The 19,608-nt window shown below is 41.2% G+C and overlaps 1 protein-coding gene across 2 annotated transcripts in view; it reads left to right on the top strand.

Moving 5' to 3' along the window:
• Positions 1 to 18,829, top strand: part of LOC137382660 (RNA-binding protein EWS-like) — a 44,730-nt gene extending 25,901 nt beyond the window's left edge. The window contains exons 11-17 of one of the 2 annotated variants that reach the window (XM_068054886.1): positions 540 to 718; positions 799 to 928; positions 1,009 to 1,200; positions 16,122 to 16,236; positions 16,340 to 16,434; positions 16,742 to 16,961; positions 17,179 to 18,829. In XM_068054886.1, coding sequence (XP_067910987.1) covers positions 540 to 718; positions 799 to 928; positions 1,009 to 1,200; positions 16,122 to 16,236; positions 16,340 to 16,434; positions 16,742 to 16,961; positions 17,179 to 17,218 — 971 coding nt within the window. In that variant the 3' untranslated portion in view covers positions 17,219 to 18,829. Of the gene's footprint in view, positions 1 to 536; positions 719 to 798; positions 929 to 1,008; positions 1,201 to 16,121; positions 16,237 to 16,339; positions 16,435 to 16,741; positions 16,962 to 17,178 lie in introns of both variants that reach the window. The other variant, XM_068054885.1, reaches the window with a different exon arrangement.
• The last annotated feature ends 779 nt before the right edge of the window (positions 18,830 to 19,608 follow it).

The raw sequence follows: 19,608 nt of genomic DNA, 5'->3' as shown, positions 1-19,608 counted from the left end.
TTGTTTTAGTTTGGTATATGAAATACTCCCATGTGTTTATGAACAGTTTGGGATTTTTTTAAATGCTCTTCAGTAGATCTGTATTGGCTGGTGTTTCTTGCAAAGTAAAATCAGCTTTCTTCCTTCTCCATTACTGATTCAGTCCTCAGTGTTGCAGAAAATATAAAAGAAAATTTAACCAATAATGCAAAGAACCAGGAGCCAGTTGTTCCATCCTGCATATTCATTTTTTCTTTCAAGGTGATTCCCTCAATATATGCATGTTGAAAATGGTTGTTGTTGGAATTGGCCTTTATGCATGTAGGTATTGTCCCCCGGCGCTATCTTTGTGGCTTTAAAGGTTTATGGTAATGACCCTCTGCTCCACATTTTGCATGGTAGCTGGGGTCAGCAGTATATGTTTGACATGTTGGAGTAGAAATTCAAAGTAGAGCCTGCTTGATGGGTAATATTTCCCTTTTGGGAACCACTGCACCTGTCTCCTTTTTTTTCTTGTTCGTTTTCTTAGTTTTTTTTAAAACACTTTTGTTTTACAGTAGCAGCCGCTGAACCACCACCGCCACCCCCAGCTCCAGCTCCAGCTCCGACCCCGACCCCAGCCCCAGCTTCAGCCCCGCAGGAAGATGTGGAGAATGATACTATTTATGTGCAAGGTTTGGGTGAAAATATAACTCCAGAAAGGCTTTTGGATTTCTTCAAGCAAACTGGTGCTATAAAGGTTTGTGTTGGTCTGTGCTGTCAACTGATATGTATGTTTGTTTAAGGTTTGATCATTAACTTTGCAACTGTACACTTCAGATTAACAAGCGAACTGGACAGCCTATGATCAACATATACATTGACAAAGAGACTGGAAAACCCAAGGGTGAAGCCACTGTGTCATATGATGATCCTCCTGCTGCTAAGGCTGCTCTAGAATGGTTTGATGGTAAGTTTTTCATGATTTTATACCAAAACAGAAGGTTTTGCCTCCCCTTTTTCTGTTATAGTAACTTCTGTTCCATTCAGGCAAGGAGTTTGACACAAACCCAATCAAGGTTGCTATGGCCAGAAAGAAGCAGCAGCCGCAGCAACAACCACAACTGCAACAGCCACCGCCGCCATTGCAATTTAATAATATGCGAGGTGGTGTCCCTCTTCGTGATGGAAGAGGTGGTGGACTCCCTGGTCGAGGAGGTGAGAATCTACATTACAGACCAGGTAATACTGTTGGCTTTTTTTTTCCCCCAAGTGTCTTTTATGTTAAGCGAAGCTCCAGTTTCCTATAGTGCCATAGCTGTAATTGGATAAGGGAATACGAGAAACAGGAACAGGAGTAGACCATATGGCCCATCAAGCCTGCTCCGATATTCAAAATGATCATGACTTCCCCAAGAGACCAAAAAGCTAGCTGTCCTAGCCTTAAATGTATAACAATGGAGCATCAGCAACCCACTGGGGTAGAAAATTTCAAAGATTCACAACCCTTTGAGTGAAGTAACTTTTCATCTCCGTTCTAAATGATCGGCCCCTTATCCTGAGACCAGGCTTCCACGTTTTAGATTCCCTGACTAGTGGAAATAATCTCTGTCTACCCTATCCAGCCCCTTTTTAGAATCTTCTGTTTCAATGAGATCACCACTTGTCATTTTTCTAAACGCCAGAGAATGTAGGCCCAATTTACTTAGCCTCTCAGCACAGGACAACCCCCTCATCCCAGGGACCAATCTAGTGAACTTGCGCTGTACTTCCTCCAATGCAAGTATATCCTTTCTTAAATGTGGAGACCAAAACTGCACACAGTATTACAGATATTGTCTCACCAAAACCCTGTACAATTGTAGCAATACTTCCTTACTCCTGTACTCCAATCCCCTTGTAATAAAGGCCAACATGCTACTTGCCTTCCTACTTGCTTTCTGTACCTGCATGCTAACTTTCTGCGTTCTTTGTACAAGCACACCCAGGTCTCTTTGAACATCGACACTTACAAGTTTCACACCTTTTGGGGGAAAAAATATTCTTTTCTATTATGACCAAAGTAAATAACGTCACACTCCCCTGCATCTGCCATCTTGTTGCCCACTCACTTAACCTATCTATATCTCTTTACAGCCTCTGTGTCCTCTCCACAGCTTACCTTTCCACCTACCTTTGTACCAGATAGTAAATCGCTGAGACCCCAGCACTGATCCTTGTGACACTCCACTATTTACTGCCTGCCAACTTGAAAATGCCCCATTTATGTCCACTTGTTGCTTCCTGTCTGTTAACCAATCATCTTTTAATGCTAATATATTATCCCCAACTTTGTGAGCCCTCATCTTGTCTGTTAACCTTTTGTGTGGCACCTTATCGAATGCCTTTTGGAAATCCAGGTATACTACATGTACTGTTTCCCCTTTATCTACCGTACTAGTTACATTCTCAAAAAAAAACTAAAATTTGTCAAATAAGATCTCCCTTTCATAAAACCATGTAGGCTTGTTCTAATACTGTGCTTTTCTAACTGCATTAAGACTTCCTTAATAGATTCCAGCAATTTCCCAACGAGTGATAGTCTAACTGGCCTGTCGTTCCCTGTTTTCTCTCCCTCCTTTCTTGAAAAGCAGTGTAATATTTACCAACTTGCAATCTGATGTGACTGTTCCCAAATCTAAGGAATTTTGGAAAATCATAGTTATTGCACTATCTCTGCAGCTATCTCTTTTGGACCCTTAGGATGTAGGCCATGAGGTCCTGGAGATTTGTCAGATTTTTGTCCCTTAAATTTCTCAAACTTTTTTCCTCTGATATGAATTTAATTTTCTCACTCTTTCTAGTCCCTAGGCTACTGTCTGTTTCTGGTATGGAACTTGTGTCTTAGACTGTGAAGACAGACACGCAATATTTGTTCAATGCCTCTGCCATTTCCTCATTCCCAGTGATTTCTCCTGCCTCTGCTTCTAAGGGACCAACGTTTTACTTTAGCTACTCTCTTCCTTTTTTTTTAAGAAACTGATAAAAGCTTACAATCTGTTTTTATATTACTGGCTAGTTTAATCTCATTATTTCCTTTTTTTTAATCAACTTTTTGGTGGCCCTTTGCTGGTTTCTACAACGCTCCCAATCCTCAAACTTTCTATTTTTTTTTTTTGAAACATTGTATGCCTCTTTTAGTCTAATACTTTGAATGAGGAATGGGTCTGTTTTGCTGAGATTTTGTTTTTCAATGGAATGTATTTTTGTTGAATATTTTTGAACTCTTTCCTTTAAAGGTTTCCCACTGTTCATTTACTGCCATACCTTTTAGTCTATTTACCCAATTTGCCTTTGCCAGTTCTCCCCTCATGCCTACATAATTGGCTTTAAATTCAAGATTCTTGTTTGTGATTGGAGCATATCACTTTCAAACTTAACATGGAATTCATTGATATTATGATCACTGTTTCCCAGTGAATCTTTCACTGACATTGCTAATTAACCCTGCTTCATTACACAATACTAGATTTAAGATGGCTTTATGCCTAGTTGGCTCCACAACGTATTGCTCCAAGAAACAGTCCTGAAAACATTCTACAAACTCGTCTTCTAGACCACTCCTGCCAATTTCACTGTCCAAGTCTATATGAAGATTCAAGTCCCCCACGCTTCTTACATTGCATTGCCTTTGTTACAAACTCCTATAATTTCTTCTTTAATGCTCTGTCCAACGGTATAATGACTGATGGGGGGCCTATATACTACTCCGACCAGTGTTTTCTGATTCTTGCCATTACTTATTTCCACCCATACTGATTCAACTTCATGATCCGAGGCCAGATCCTTTCTCGTTAATGCCCTTATGTCATCCTTTACCATAAGTGCTATTCTGTCTCCAAAATATTGTGTAACCTGGAATATTTATTTCCCAACTTTGATCACCATGTAATCATGTTTCTGGAATGGCAATTAGATCTAAGTCATGTACTTCTATTTGTGCCATCTGTCATCTTGCAGATGCTTTGCGCATTCAGATAAAGAACCTTTTAATTTCATTTTCTTTGCTTCTGTTCTCTTCAATTACCGTATTTTCTGATGTACAATTTTTGTTAAATACTCTGTCTCTGCTTGTCTTTACCCACAATGCTATATTGTTCTGATGCCTAGGCCTTTCTCTTTGGATTTCTAAATCTCCCCCCACTTAGTTCGCAAATTCTGGTTTTATCTGCTAGCTCACTCTTGAGTTTGTATGCACTGTCCCTTCCGGCCACATCCTGATTATCATTATTGCCATCTTGCTCTCTTACCATCTCTTTTAAATGATTGCATCTTCCCTCACTTGATGTCTCGGCCCCACTATTTTTAATTTAAAGTGGGGAAGCAAAAAGGGAAGTAGTGGCAGTAGGGGGACAGTATAGTGAGGGGGATTGACACTGTTCTCTGCAGCAAAGAGCGAGAGACCAGAAGGCTGTGTTGCCTGCTCGATGCCAGGGTTCAGGACATCTGCTCAGGGCTGGAGAGGAACTTACAGTGGGAGGGGGAGGATCCAGTTGTCCATGTAGGTACCAATGACATAAGCAGGACAAGGAAAGAGGTTCTGCATAGCCAGTATGAGGAGCTAGGCACCAAATTAATAAGCAGAACCTCAGGTAGTAATGTCTGGATTATTACCTGAGCCACTTGAAAATTGGAGTAGGGCAAATAAGATTAGAGAATTGAATGTGTGGCTCAAAGACTGGTGTGGTAGAAGTGGGGCACTGGCACCAGTACGGGGAAAAGTGGGGGCTGTACTGATGGGACGGTCTACACCTAAACCATGCTGGGACCGGTGTTCTAGTGAGTCACATAACTAGGGTAGTAGAGAGGGTTTTAAGCTAAATAGTGGGGGCAAGGGATCAAATTTGGGAAGATGTGGTAAAATCAAAGTCAAGGCAAGAGAGAAAGGTATTAATATGGGAAAAGTTAAATAGACGGTGACGGGAAGAGACAGTGATTATAAATCTAAGAGTAAATCAGACAAGGCTACAGGTTCCAAAAATAAAGGACAAAACCTAAAGGCTCTGTATGTGAATATACATAGCATTCGAAACAAAACAGATGAACTGATGATGCAAATAGAAATAAATAAGTACGATCTGATAGCCATTACAGAGACGTGACTGCAGGATGACCTAGACTGTGACCTGAATATTGAAGGGTACATGGCGTTTAGGAAGGATAGGAAGCTAGGAAAAGGTAGAGGGGTGGCTCTGTTACTGGTATTAGCACAATAGAGAGGGATGACCCAACTTCAGGAAACCAGGATGTAGAAGTGGTTTGGGTGAAGATGAGAAATGGTAAAGGCAAGAAAGCACTTGTGGGACTGGTGTACAGACCCCCTAACGATAACCACATGGTAGGACAAGGTATAAGGGAAGAAATAATGGGTGTTTATCAGAAAGGTACGGGTGATAATCATGGGAGATTTTAATCTAAATGTAGATTGGAGAAATCAGATGGGCAAAGATAGCCTAGATGAGGAGTTCACAATGTTTTGGGGATAGTTTCTTAGAACAGCACATTCTGGAGCCAACCAGAGAGCAGGCTATACTGGACCTGGTTTTGTGCAACAAGGTAGGATTAATTAATGACCTCATAATGAAGGCGCCCCTAGGCAGAAGTGATCATATGATTTGAATTTTACATTCCGTTTGAGTGAGAGAAGAGTGGGTCTTCAGACTAGCATTTTAAACTTGAATAAGAGCAATTATTAGGGCATGAAAGCAGAGCCAGCAAAAGTGAACTTGGCAAAGTAGGTTAAGGGATAGGTCAGTAGGGCGGCGCAGTGGTTAGCACCACAGCCTCACGTCTCCAGCGACCTGGGTTCGGTTCTGGGTGCTGCCTGTGCGGAGTTTGCAAGTTCTCCGTGACCGCGTGGGTTTCCGCCGGGTGCTCTGGTTTCCTCCCACAGCCGAAGACTTGCAGATTAATAAGTAAATTGGCCATTGTAAATTGCTCTTAGTGTAGGTAAGTGGTAGGTGAATTGAGGGAAGATGGGGATGTGGTAGGGAATATGGGATTAATGTAGGATTAGTATAAATGGGTGGTTGATGGTCGGCACAGACTCGGTGGCCCGACGGGCCTGTTTCAGTGCTGTATCTCTCTATGACTGAGATGCAGTGGAGAGACATTTAAGGGGCTATTTCAGAATGCATAAGAGTAGAGGACCCACCATCTGTGGTTAACTTTTTTTTAAAAAAAAAATTAGGTAGCATCAAACTTGAAGAAAAGGCGTATAATTGCTCAAAAATGGGTGGTAGGTCAGCAGATTGATACTGAGCAAATTGTTGGAGCTGTGGGCTGACAGGTCCCCGGGTCCTGATAGACTTCATCCTAGGGTCATAAAAGAAGTGGCTAGTGAGATAGGTGATCCATTGGTTTTGGTTTTCAAAAACAGTGATTCTTGACAACGCAGCCGGCTGCTGACGTCATTCGACTGCGCACACGGGCTCCTGCTCTCTGCACCTGCGCTGTGTTCTGCATTACAAGGACCGGTTGGCGTGTGTGCAGATGATGTCATCGCATGACACGGGAGAGAGAGCAAGCAGGGAGAGAGCGGGGTGGTGGTGGGGGGGAAGCAGGGAGAGTGGCAGAAGTCCTTGGTAGCGGGTGTGCTCTGCTTCTCCCCACCCCCCCCCCCCCACCGGCCATTGTGTGCTGCCATGTGTTTACGTTGCCTTTGTGTGATTATTTGGGCAGCGCCATCTTTAATCTGGCAGCTGTCTGAATGTGGCCAACTGACATTTTAGTAGCATTTGCACATGTGCTAGTGCAGTGCCACCTAGTGGTTGCATTGTCAGCAAACTCAGCCTTTCAAAAATTCCCCAGATTTGGGGAACGTCCATTAGATTGGAAAATAGCCAATATCACTCCTTTTATTCAAAAGGGAGGGAGACAGAAAGCAGAAAACTACAAGCCAGTTCGCTTAACATCTGTCATAGCGAAAATCCTAGAAGCTATTATTGAAGATGTTATTGTTGGGCACTTAGAAAAATTCAAGGTGTTCAGGCAGAGTCAACATGGTTTAGTGAAAGGGAAATCATGTTTTACCAATTAATTAGACTTCTTTGAAGAAGTAGCATGTGCTGTAGATAAAGGGGAACCGGTGGATGTATTGTACTTCGATTTCCAGAAGGCATTTGATAAGGTGCCACATCAAAGGTTATTGCAGAAAATAAAAGCTCATGGTGTAGGGGGTACTGGCATGGATAGAAGATTGGCTAGCTAACAGGAAACAATAGGCATAAATGGGTCATTTTCTGGTTGGCAAGATGTAACGAGTGGTGTGCCGTAGAGATCTGTGCTGGGGCCTCAACTTTTTACAATTTATGTAAATGACGGATGAAGCGACCGAAAGTATGGTTTGCTAAATTTGCTGATGACAAAGATAGGTAGGAAAGTTAAGATGCGAAGAGGACCTAAGGGGGCTACAAAGAGATATAGATAGGTTAAGTGAGTGGGCAAAGACCTGGAAAATGGAGTATAATGTGTGAAATTGTCCATTTTGGCAGGAAGAATAAAAAGGCATATTATCTAAATGGTGAGAGATTGCAGAGCTCTGAGATGCAGAGGGATCTGGGTGTCCTAGTGCATGAATCGCAAAAGGTTAGTATGTGGGTATAGCAAGTAATTAGGAAAGCTAATAGAATGTTACGGTGAATCGAATGCTAAAGTAGGGAGGTTATGCTTCAGCCTCCAGAGCATTGGTGAGACCACATCTAGAGTACTGTGTACAGTATTGGTCTCCTTATTTAAGGAAATATGTAAATGCTTTGGAAGCTGTTCAGAGAAGGTCTACTAGACTAATACCTGAAAATGGGCAGCTTGTCTTAAAAGAAAAGGTTGAACACGCTAGGCTTGTATCCGCTGGAGTTTAGAAGAGTAAGAGGTAACTTGATTGAAACATATAAGATCCTGAGGGGTCTTGACAGGGTGGATGTGGAAAGGATGTTTCCCCTTGTAAGAGAATCTAGAACTAGGGGTCACTGTTTGAAAATAAGGGGTCGCCCATTTAAGACAGATGAGAAATTTTTTCGCTGAGGATAGTGAGTCTTTGGAACATGTAAATTAGGGGGAGTAGGCCACTCAGTGGAAGCAGAGTCTTTGTTTCTAAGGCAGAGGTAGATAGATTTTTGATAAGCAAGGGGGTGAAAGGTTATTGGGGGTAGGTGGGAATGTGGAGTTGAAGTTACGATCAGATCAGTCATGAACTTATTGAATGGCGGAGCAGGCTCAAGGGGCTGAGTGGCCTACTCCTAATTTGTATGCTTGCATGTAAAGCCCTGTCTACTGCCCTAGTTAGAGGACTCTCCAGAACGCTGATCCCAACACAGTTCAGGTGTAGATTGTCTCAGTGGTACAGCTCCCCCTTTCCCCCAGTACTGGTGCCAGTGCCCCATGAATCGAAACCCATTTCTCCCACACCAATCTTTGAGCCACACATTTAACTGTCTAATGAAAACAAAATACTGCGGATGCTGGAAATCTGAATTAAAAACAAGAAATGCTGGAACCACTCAGCAAGTCTGGCAGCATCTGTGGAAAGAGAAGCAGAGTTAACGTTTCGGGTCAGTGACCCTTCATCGGAACTCGAACTGTCTAATCTTATTTACCCAACTATACGGACCCTCGTTCTTTTGAGTTAGGCAATTTTGTCTATTGGTCTCTGTTCCTCTTTCTGCATTGGCCAAAACATTGGGAATGGGAACCAGAGTCTGCACTTCACTTCCTATTCTCTATGCATAGTCACACCAATAAGTGTTTAAATGTTTTTCAATGTTAAGGTGTTTGAAGTATATGACTTTTACTACCAAGTCTTCAGCTTTGTAGGTTGTAATATTCACTCTGGTTTCAGAAGTTGCTGACCCCGTTTTATCTGTTGCTCTTCTGTGCTCTAGTTGAAATCAATGTGTATCCTTCCTAGTGGATAATACCTATGATATATATTCTGTTGTCTCTTCTCATCCACTTGGCCAGGATACCTCAACTCCAATCTTCCAGCAAAAATCTAGTTCTGGCCCTTCTAGCAAATAAGCTTTTAAGGCAGAAAATCTGTTTTATTAGTGTGAGCACGGATATCCCTAAGCTTCATCAACTGTACAGTTGGAGAAGGAATGTTGGTCTGCTGTTCATACAACCTCCGAGCACTAGTTACAAATTTGCTGCACTTCAAACACTGCTGGACAGTTTTGGAGCAGTTACAGAACCCTAAAGTTTTCAACTGAAATATAGTAATTTGCACCAGCTGATGTAGCATTCTCCAGTTTTGCACAGATTTGAGATTCGGGTATCAATATTGGTAAACAGCAAGAGGAACAGTTTTCATCTGCCAGATTTTCTCTTAGTAAATTATTTGAGAAATATGCTGTAGCAAACACCTGTCTTGGTTTTTTGATTATACACCGTACTTACTTATTCATTTGAGTTTAGTATTGGCACTTGCCTTTGTCCACATTGGATAACTTATTTACCCACTAAACAAAGAAATATTGCAAGTTATTTTGAAAGTACAAATTAAAAATACTGTAATAAAGCAAGTTAGGACCACCACCAAAACTGATGCAGGTAATAGCTGAACATCCAGTTTTTTTCTTTTGTGAAAATGGGGGAAAAATCTTGAGAATTTCAGGGATCTTTAAACCTTAAAACAAGATCCTGGTACTGCTTTATTCCCCTACTCAAGGGAAGGTAGTTTCAGCTAGTCTGGACTGATCAAAAACATTGTCTGAAAGATGTGGCTCCTGAAACTGTGCACTAAAGTTGCTCCCTCCAAAGATTGATGGGCTTTACTTCAGGTTACAGTATTCATGGCATAAATGGTTGAATAGGGATACTGACTTTTGATGTCTGTTCCATGCACAGTAGGAAAGTCCTTTTCCTTTCAATGTACTGCATTTAAGAGCCCATGATGACCATACAAAATAAATGTAACTGTTTTTAATCCCTTTCTTAATAAGCAATTGGATGTCTTCCTGCACCTTTTTTCCCTATTGCATCTAACAAACAGTCCAGCATGCTGCAAGCCATATTAGCTGCATCGAGCGTCTAATTTTAAAAGTCTACTTTTGAACTTTAAGCTTCTGTTGCTGTGAAGCTTAACCCTTTTTGCTTATCAAACTCCCCAGATTTTCTAAAGCCCCATTCATTCTGTAGTGCTTTGGGTGCTCCCTTGATCCCTGCATGCTTGCTCCCTTGTTTCAGGTGCTTCCTTGAACCCTGCATGCTTGTTTTGTTCCATTTTGCAATATTTTAAAGACTGTTTGTTCATTCCAGTGCAGCTCCTTTTTGTTTTCTTTCTGTCTAATTGAAATCTCAACAGCAGGAATTGTACATGCCACTTTTTCATGTTTACAGCACAGAAGGTGGCCATTCAGCTAGTCTCTGCAAGAATAGTTTAGTGAACTCCTGCCCTTTTTCCTGTAGCCCTGCAACATTTTTCTCCAAGTGCTTATCCAATTCCCTTTTGAAAGCCACACTTGAAACTGGCAGCCCACACCCTATCAAACGGTACATTCCAGATTGTAGCCACATGCTGTGCTTTTTTAAAAAAACTTTTCATGTTTCGTTTGTTTTGCCAATCACTTTAAATTTGTGTTTTTTGGTACTCTACCTTTCTGCCAGTGGGAGCAGTTTCTCCCTATCTACTCTGTCTAGACTCTTCATGATTTTGAACACCTCTATCAAATCCCCTCTCAACCTTTTCTCTGGAGAAGCTGGGGCTATTCTCTAATCAATCCACATAACTGAAGTCCCTCATGCCTGGAGCCATTCTCGCAAATCGTTTCTGCACCCTCTGAAGCCGTCATATCTTAAAGTGTGGTGCCCAGAATTAGGTACAATAGTCCAGTTGACGCTGAACCAGTGTTTTGTAAAGGTCTATCATAACTTCCTTTTGTATTTTCGGTCTCTATTTATAAAGCCCATGATCCTGTATACTTAACGACTTTTGCCACCTTCGATGATTTGTGCACATATATCGTGAGGTCTCTTCCTGCATCCCCTTTAGAATTGTATCTTTTAATTTATGTTGCCTTTCATCATGTATATATTGCTTTTCTTTGTATATCACTTCATACTTCTACATTTAAATTTCATTTGCCACTTGTCTGCCCATTCCACCAGCCTGTCTATATCTTCCTGAAGTCTATCACTATCCTCCTTACAATTCACTATACTTAAAATTTGCAGATGAGACAAAACTTGACGTTTGTACCCTGTACACCCACGTCTAAGTTATTAACATATTAAGAAAAGCAGCAGTCCCAGTATCGACTCCATGAGAACACCACTGCATCCCTTCCTCCAGTCCGAAAACAACCATTCACCACTAGTTCTGTCACTCCGTCAACTTCACATTCATTTTTTTTTAAATTCATTCTTGGGATATGAGCATCGCAGGCAAGGCTAGCATTTATTGTCTATCTCTAATTGCTCTTGAAGGTGGTGTTGAGCCGCCACCTTGAACCGCTGCAGTTCATCTGCTGTAGGTACACCCACAGTGCTTTACAACTGAATGTCTTGTTACGCCTTTACAGAGGACAGTTGAGTCCACGTTGCTGTGGATCCGGAGTCATGTGTAGGCCAGACCAGGGAGGATGGCAGATTTCACCCTCTGAAGGACATTAGTGAACCAGATTGGTTGTTAAAACAATACAGTAGTTCCATTGTTGTCATGAATGAGACGAGCATTTTATTCCAGATTTATTCATTAATTGAATTCACATTCCCCCAGCTGCCATGGTGGAATTTGAACTCGTGTCTCCAGAACATTAACCCAGACCTCTGGATTATTAGTCCAGTAATATTACCAATATCCCTTTTTATTCAATGGGCTTCAACTTTGCTGCCAGCCTATTGTGCAGTACTTTATCAAATGCCTTTTGGAAGTCTATATCCACCACATTAACCTCATCAACTCTCTTACCTCTTCAAAAAAAACTCAAAACAAGTTTAAACATTTTGCTTTTAAAAATCCATGCTGGTTTTCTTCAATCCACACTTGTCCAGTTGTTACTAAAAGCTTTCCCACCATTGAGGTTAAACTGACCACTGGCACCAACCCTGTATCTAAGGATATTGGAAGATTAGGGCAGCGCAGTGGTTAGCACCGCAGCCTCACAGCTCCAGCGACCCGGGTTCAATTCTGGGTACTGCCTGTGTGGAGTTTGCAAGTTCTCCCTGTGTCTGCGTGGGTTTTCTCCAGGTGCTCCAAAAGACTTGCAGGTTGGTAGGTAAATTGGCCATTATAAATTGCCCCTAGTATAGGTAGGTGGTAGGGAAATATAGGGACAGGTGGGGATGTGGTAGGAATATGGGATTAGTGTAGGATTAGTATAAATGGGTGGTTGATGGTCGGCACAGACTCGTTGGGCCGAAGGGCCTGTTTCAGTGCTGTATCACTAAACTAAACATTATGGCCAGTGCCTCCACAATTTCCACCCTTCTTTCCTTCAGTATATTGGGATGCATCTGAACTGGTCCTAGTGCCATTTCATCTAAGTACAGCCAGCCTTTTGAGTACCTCCTATTTATCAATCTTTAGCCCATCCAGAATCTCAGCTACCTCCACTTTTACTGACTTTGGCAGCAGCATCCTCCTTATTAAGGACAAATACACAGTATATTCATTTAATACCTCAGCCTGCCCCAGTCTCCTTTTGGTCCCTAATCTGCCCCAGCCTTCCTCTTACTACCCTACCTATGGAAGACTATTGGATTTCCTTTGTTATCTACCAGTCTCTTGCGATATACTCTCATTTCTTTTTCCATTTCTTTGAACTTTCTATATTCAGCCTGGTTCTCATTTGTGTTATCAACTAACATCTGTCACATGCCCCCTTTTTCTGCTTCATTTTACACTCTTTGGCTCATCATCCAGGGAGCTCTGACTTTGTCCTACCTTCCCCTTCTTGCAAATGTACCTTTACTAACAGCCCATTGATGGATTATAGTCTTGCCTGTCAGTTTACGCACGGCAGATCTTTTCTCAACTCACTGAAATTGGCCGCCCAGTTTTTACTCCATTTTGCTTCATGTCCTTTTCCAATCCAAGTCTTGTACTTTGATCACTTCTCCCTAAATACTCCCCTGCTGACACCTGATCCACCTGATTTCCCCAGAACCAGATTCAGCAATTCCCTTTTCTTGGGATGGAAATGTACTGATCAGAAAACTTCTCTTGAACTCTCTTCGCCTTCCACCCCCCCCCCCCCCCCCCATTTTCACTATTCTATAGTTCTTGCATCCTTCTAATTTCCTTATAAATTTGCTCCTCTGTCTTTCCTTCAAGTTTATGGCTTTATAGATTACACCCAGTAGTGTAATGACTCCTGTATTGTTTAACTCTAACCAAATAGATTCTGTCCATGACTCCTCCAGGCCATCCTCTTTCCAACACAATATTTTCCTTAATAACGCTGCTCCAATGTATCCAGGGATATGTAGTACCCAGTCCAGTCCTTTTTTGGGGCCAGGTCTCTTCAGCGCGGCAACATTTTCCCATGTGGCTATTTGCACCTGCAACTCACCAACCTTCCTTACCATGCTTTGTGCATTTATGCACCGTAAACCTAACTTAAATCTTAATATTCTTGGTCTAACACAACCTAATTCTTTACTATTCAATGCTCTAGTGCTCTATCTCTTCCAATCCTTTGTGCACCTTGTTTCTCCTTTCACAGAATAGTACAGTGCAGAAGAGAACCTTCGGCCCTTCGAGTCTGCACCGATGCATTAAAGACACCTGACCTGTCTACCTAATCCCATTTGCCAGCACTTGGCCCATAGCCTTGAATGTTTTGACGTGCCAAGTGCTCATCCAGGTACTTTTTAAAGGATGTGAGGCAACCCACCTCTGCCACCCTCCCAGGCAGTGCATTCCAGACTGTCACCACCCTCTGGGTAAAAAAAGTTCTACCTCAAATCCCCCTTAAACCTCCTGCCCCTCACCTTAAACTTGTGTCCCCTTGTAACTGACCCTTCAACTAAGGGGAACAGCTGCTCCCCATCCATCCTGTCCATGCCCTTCATAATCTTATACACCTCGATCAGGTCACCCCTCAGTCTTCTCTGCTCCAGCGAAAACAACCCAAGCCTATCCAACCTCTCTTCATAACTTAAATGTTCCATCCCAGGCAACATCCTAGTGAATCGCCTCTGCACCCCCTCCAGTGCAATCAAATCCTTCCTATAATGTGGCTACCAGAATTTCACACAGTACTCCAGCTGTGGCCTCACCAAAGTTCTATACAACTCCAACATGACCTTTTCTAATGCTACTTTCTTGTTCCCATCCCCCTGCCAAGTTAATTTAAGCTCTCTCCAACAGGACTAGCAAGCCACCCCACGAGGTTATTGGTCCTGGCTCTGAGGTACAACCTGTCCAGCCCATACAAGTCCTACCTCCCCCCACAACTGGTCCCATTGTCCCCAGGAATCTTAAGCCCGCCTTCCTGCACCATCTCTCCAGCCATCTGCTCTTTTCCTCCTATTTCTATACGTGCTAGCACATTGCACCAGGAGCAATCTGGAGATTACTACCTTTTTGAGGTCCTACTTATTCTCTTGCTCCCTAGAATCTGCCTGCAGGAGCTCGTCCCTTTTTCTATCTTTGTCGTTGGTACCAACATGCACCATGACCTCTGACTGTTCACCCTGCCCCATCGGAATGTTTTACAGCCGCTCCATTACATCATGGACCTTGGCACCAGGAAGACGACATATGTTCCCCCTAATTATTGAGTCCCCTTACACTATTGTTTTCCTGATTATAAAATTGAGCCACCCGTGGTGCCGTGGGCCTGATTCTGCCTGCGCTGCTCAGAGGAACCATGGATACCAGTTAGCGATCTGATGAAAGGACACTGACCTGAAATGGTAACTCTTTCTCTCTCCAAAGATGTGGCTAGACCTGCTGAGTATTTCCAGCACTTTCTGTTTTTATTTGACTTTGGTTACACGCCAATGAGCTTCTTTCCTTGTGCTGATGTGCTTGCTCCCGAGTGCGTGCATTCCCTTACCTCCAGGCTCTCATTCAATTTAGCTTATTTTTTTAGTTTTTCAACTAATTTCTTGATCTAAATTGTTGTAGATTAACTTGTTTTACTTGACTCTTTCTATGTATCTCCGATTTTAATTTAATGAACATTCAAAACCCTTTAATATTACTGTCCCTCTTTATTCCCCTAGATCTGATTAAACACGATAATTTCTCATACTTTATACATTGTAATTTTGAAAGTTGATGTTTAATCAAATTGAAATAATCATTCTTATTAACTACTTAATTGATCTAATTATTTACCTGCAGACCTAACCCATGCATTTCTGTCACCAAATGTCAGACTACTGCTTCATTCTGCGCTTTTCTTTTGAATTATTTAAATCCTGAGTTACAATTGGAGTTATTGGGGTATACATTTTCCAGTACAGCTGCTCCAGTCATCTTGGCAGCAGATAGTGGAGTGTGTTGCAGAACTAAGCACAGTTTCCATTCTCTGCCTATTCAAAATGGTACTGATTTTCTTTTACCCATTGGTATGGAGAGAAGGTTGTAGGGAATAGAATGGTGTTTGAAAGGTGTGCTGATTTCTCATTCAAATACATCTTCGCTAACATACAAATAACTGAACCTGCATCACCGGTTCAATGTAACCTTTACACAGTAACATTTAAATTGCCATACCTTTTTCAAAACAAATGTGTGGATTGGTGAAAACATTACAGAAAGCTGCAAATTGATAGTGCCTTAATTCAAGTACAAGTCACTTGATGTGTACTCCAAGAACTCTTCAGGTGGAGTAGCTGAAGAAAATTCAGCATATGATTGCCTGTTATATTTTATTTGTAGCCTCAGTCTATAATTTAATTTCAAATGCCAGTATCGTTTGTATGAATGCAAAAAAAGCTTAAATTACCTCTTTTGTAATTAAACATGGTGGCCTGACAAAGTTTAGAGCTTTGCGTGTACTGAACCATGGCTGGTCTAATTTGTATGTACATAATGAAATTTAATGTCATAATTTTGTGATGGCAACAGATGCCCTTTAAACCAGTTACAGAACATGGTACTATAATTTTGGCTGTAAATATTGCTTACTGGCTATTATGTTATGCACATTCTTTACGCATGCCCTTAATTTCAGGACCCATGGGCCGTGGTGGAGGAGGATTTGGTGGCCGAGGTGGTCCACGTGGTCGTGGTGGACCTTCTGGTGGAAATACACAGCAGAGAGCTGGTGACTGGCGATGTCCTAACCCGTATGTCTGGCTTGATTATTGAGTATTCACATTTTGAAGATTTTGGTGCCAAAATTTACTAGATGTATTACATTTTTTTTTAATTACATTTTTTATTTTATAGAACTTGTGGGAATTCTAACTTTGCCTGGCGAACTGAATGTAACCAGTGTAAGGCTCCAAAACCAGATGGTCCTCTCCCACCACCATTCCCTCCAGGTGGGTTAATTTAATCATACCTGGTGAAATGTATTTTGCACATCTTGGATCCATGTTGTGAGCATTAGTTGGCATCAGTAGTCTGTCAACAGGAGGTTTCTGATCCAATATTTACTATAACAATTGAGTTGGTGCTTGTCTTTTGTTCCATTTTTAAAAAGATAACTTTCCAAAAATCATAGGACTTCTGTGCGAGCAGTTTTATTCAGTTTATGAAGATTGAATGAAATATTTTTCTTTTTTTGCCCCCACCTTCACAGTTGTGTGCAGAGTGAACATGTTTGTTTGGTCTCATTTGATTTCATAGGTGATCGTGGGAGGGGTGGCCCCATGATGAGAGGTGGCCGTGTTATGGATCGTGGTGGTTTCCGAGGTGGACGTGGTGGTGACCGAGGTGGTTTCCGAGGTGGACGTGGTGGTGACCGAGGTGGATTTAGAGGTGGAAGAGGCATGCTTGGTGGCCCCCCCATGGGAGAGCTAATGGGTTTCAGGGGTGGCAGAGGTGGACCAGGAAAAATGGATAGGAAGTAAGTTAATCAAAATAATATATCTTTTTAAAGGCTGGAATTTGCTTATGTAAATATGTTGTATTTGAACGTGCTACCTTAAGCTGTGCAGTCCATTGAGTTAGAACTGGCATTTCCTTTTACTGAGAACTGCTCACTTATTCAGCTGTGAAGGACTGCTGTAAACACCAATAGCTCATTCTTTGAGTGAATTGTTAATGGCTTGTCTTCTTTTTAGGGGTGACCGTCGCCAGGACCGTCGGGAGAGACCATATTGAAGTAGATGACCCATCTGGTTTTCTGTTTACTACAACAAATATTTTTTAAAAATGTTTTAAATTTGTAATTCCGTATTTATAATGTTGTTTGCAACAACATTACGGCAATATTTCGGTATTGTATTAGTTTTTCAGTGGATATAGCCGAGTCAGGAAGTAAATTTCATGTTAGGGTGACTTTTCGCTTAATTTTTACTTTTGTCAAGGTGAATGTAATGATGTGAACGAGATCCTGAGGAGCATGCAAAACAAAAATGTACAGTGCATAGCTTTTGTTCTGTTTATACTATGGTGATACTGCAATAAAAAGCTGAGTCGCTCTGTTTAGTGTGGCTTCCTGAAGTTCTGCTGAAAGTAACTTGAAATAACGTTCCACAGTGGTGGAATTAAGTGCACAAGTTGCAAAGTTTTGAATAACACTGAACTGAGCTTCTGCGGCTTAATTAAAAAGTTCAACAGCTATAATAAAAAATTGTTGCACAAGTCTCTTTATAAATTCCATGTGCAGTTATTACTATAGAAATCCCAAAAGTGCACTGGATAATTCTTGATATCCCTGACCCCCTCAAAATGAGCAACTTCGTACCTTTGAAAGAACTTTGCCAGCTAAACGAAAAGCTTGCATTTGATTAATGCATGATGTGAAAACATTTACTATTTGAGTTGTGGAGTACCCAGATCTATAGGTCACTTAAGCATATTTAATCACTAGTTTTCAGTGATTAACACACTATAGCCATGTAAATTCTTCATACAATGCTGCTTTTCAGTGGTCATTCTTGCTGACGCAGGTATTCTGTACATTTGACCTGTGAAAACTAGTAATGGTGTTGAGCATTTAGATTTACTTTGACTCGAGTATTGATGTGGGCATATGCTGACACTTGACAAATTGTGCTCTATCTTTTAAATCTGCTATACCAATTTTTAGTTTCTTTATCTGAAATATTAACTTGTCAGTAGTGAGATATGGACTGGTAACCTGTCATTTCAATAAATATTTGACATTCCAGTGCTTGATAACTCTGTTGCAAAATTTAACTATGGATTCACTCGTCAGAAATGGTGCACATCAACCATTGGTATAAATCACTATTTGAAACTCTGCCTGCCGTAACGGATACTCTTTAAAATAACATCAGAAAAAATAATTTGTTATGGTAAACGGCTTATTGGAACATTGAGATTTTTAGGATTGAGCTTCATAGGCATACTGTTTGATTCTCCTTTCACAACAATTTGTTGAATATTGCTTAAAAGCCTATGAAGTTTACAGTTTCATTTGCAGAATGTTGTATAATAAAGGTGATGTGCATTATGGTTGTGAATAATGCTTGCCACACGTAGTCTAGGCACACAGTATATAAAGTTGACTGTCTGGATCCATTTCCAAACCCCCTACACACACGTGCGCGCACACACACACCCACACCCCATTAGAGTTCTGTATTGCTGTTATTTTTCTAAGTGATTAAACTTGATTAATAAAGTTTTTCTTTATTGGCTGAGGTGTGATTAGTTCAGTAATGTGTACTGTTGTTTCTGAATTCAGCCTTGGCCTGTAATGTTTTGGCTAACTTTGCAGAAGTAATAAAAATAATTCAACTTCAATTCCTTAGTGAGTTGAGCTACAGCATTGCACAACTAGTCTGCCTGTAAATTTTAAGGAGTGTGCATTACACAATAGTCCTTTTTTAAATTTTAGTGGTATGTTCTTAATAGCACTTGGTTCACAAAATGATGCACTGACTTAATTTACCACAACTTCTAATTCAGGCCAACATTCTTTTTTTTTTCCCCATCTGCAATAGTTTATTGCACACCAACACCATCTTCTCAGCCAGTAAGTGCTTTATTTTTCATATCTTTATTATTGGCTTACTTAGGGAAGTTGGCTCCTTTCAATTCATTCCCTGCGTTTCGGTCAATGGCAACCTTTTCAAGATCACATTTGTTTGACATCAGTTTTTCAGTTTGTAAATCCTGTTTGAAACTTTACAGTATTTCTCGTGCCAGTGATTTCCTTTTAAGCATAAGATGCTTGCAGGGGGGGGGAAAAAACTCTTACAACTGGCAGCAGAAGTGCTCCTTCCAAGTTATACTTTTAAATAGTGAATGTGTCCACTGGATTTTAGTACTGTTTTCAGAGATTAGATTTATCAAGAAATATCAAAGCTAGCTTCACAAAATTTTCATGGGGATCATATTCTAAACTGTGGAGGTTAGTTTCTATAAACAACAAATTAAAGAAATTGAGTAGAGGTCAATGTAACCTTCAGATGGCATTTAGGTGATGTTTGGGAAGTAAGATTGTAGTGCAATCCCATGCAGCATTCTTTGAGGTGAATAGTTTTATGCGCTAGTCACTGACGCATTGACGCTGCTTTCAA

This window comes from Heterodontus francisci, chromosome 23, assembly GCF_036365525.1.
Source record: "Heterodontus francisci isolate sHetFra1 chromosome 23, sHetFra1.hap1, whole genome shotgun sequence".
In the NCBI taxonomy this organism is placed as follows: Eukaryota; Metazoa; Chordata; class Chondrichthyes; order Heterodontiformes; family Heterodontidae; genus Heterodontus; species Heterodontus francisci.
The sequence above is the reverse complement of the archived record's forward strand: the minus strand, read 5'-3'. Positions and strand labels throughout refer to the sequence as shown.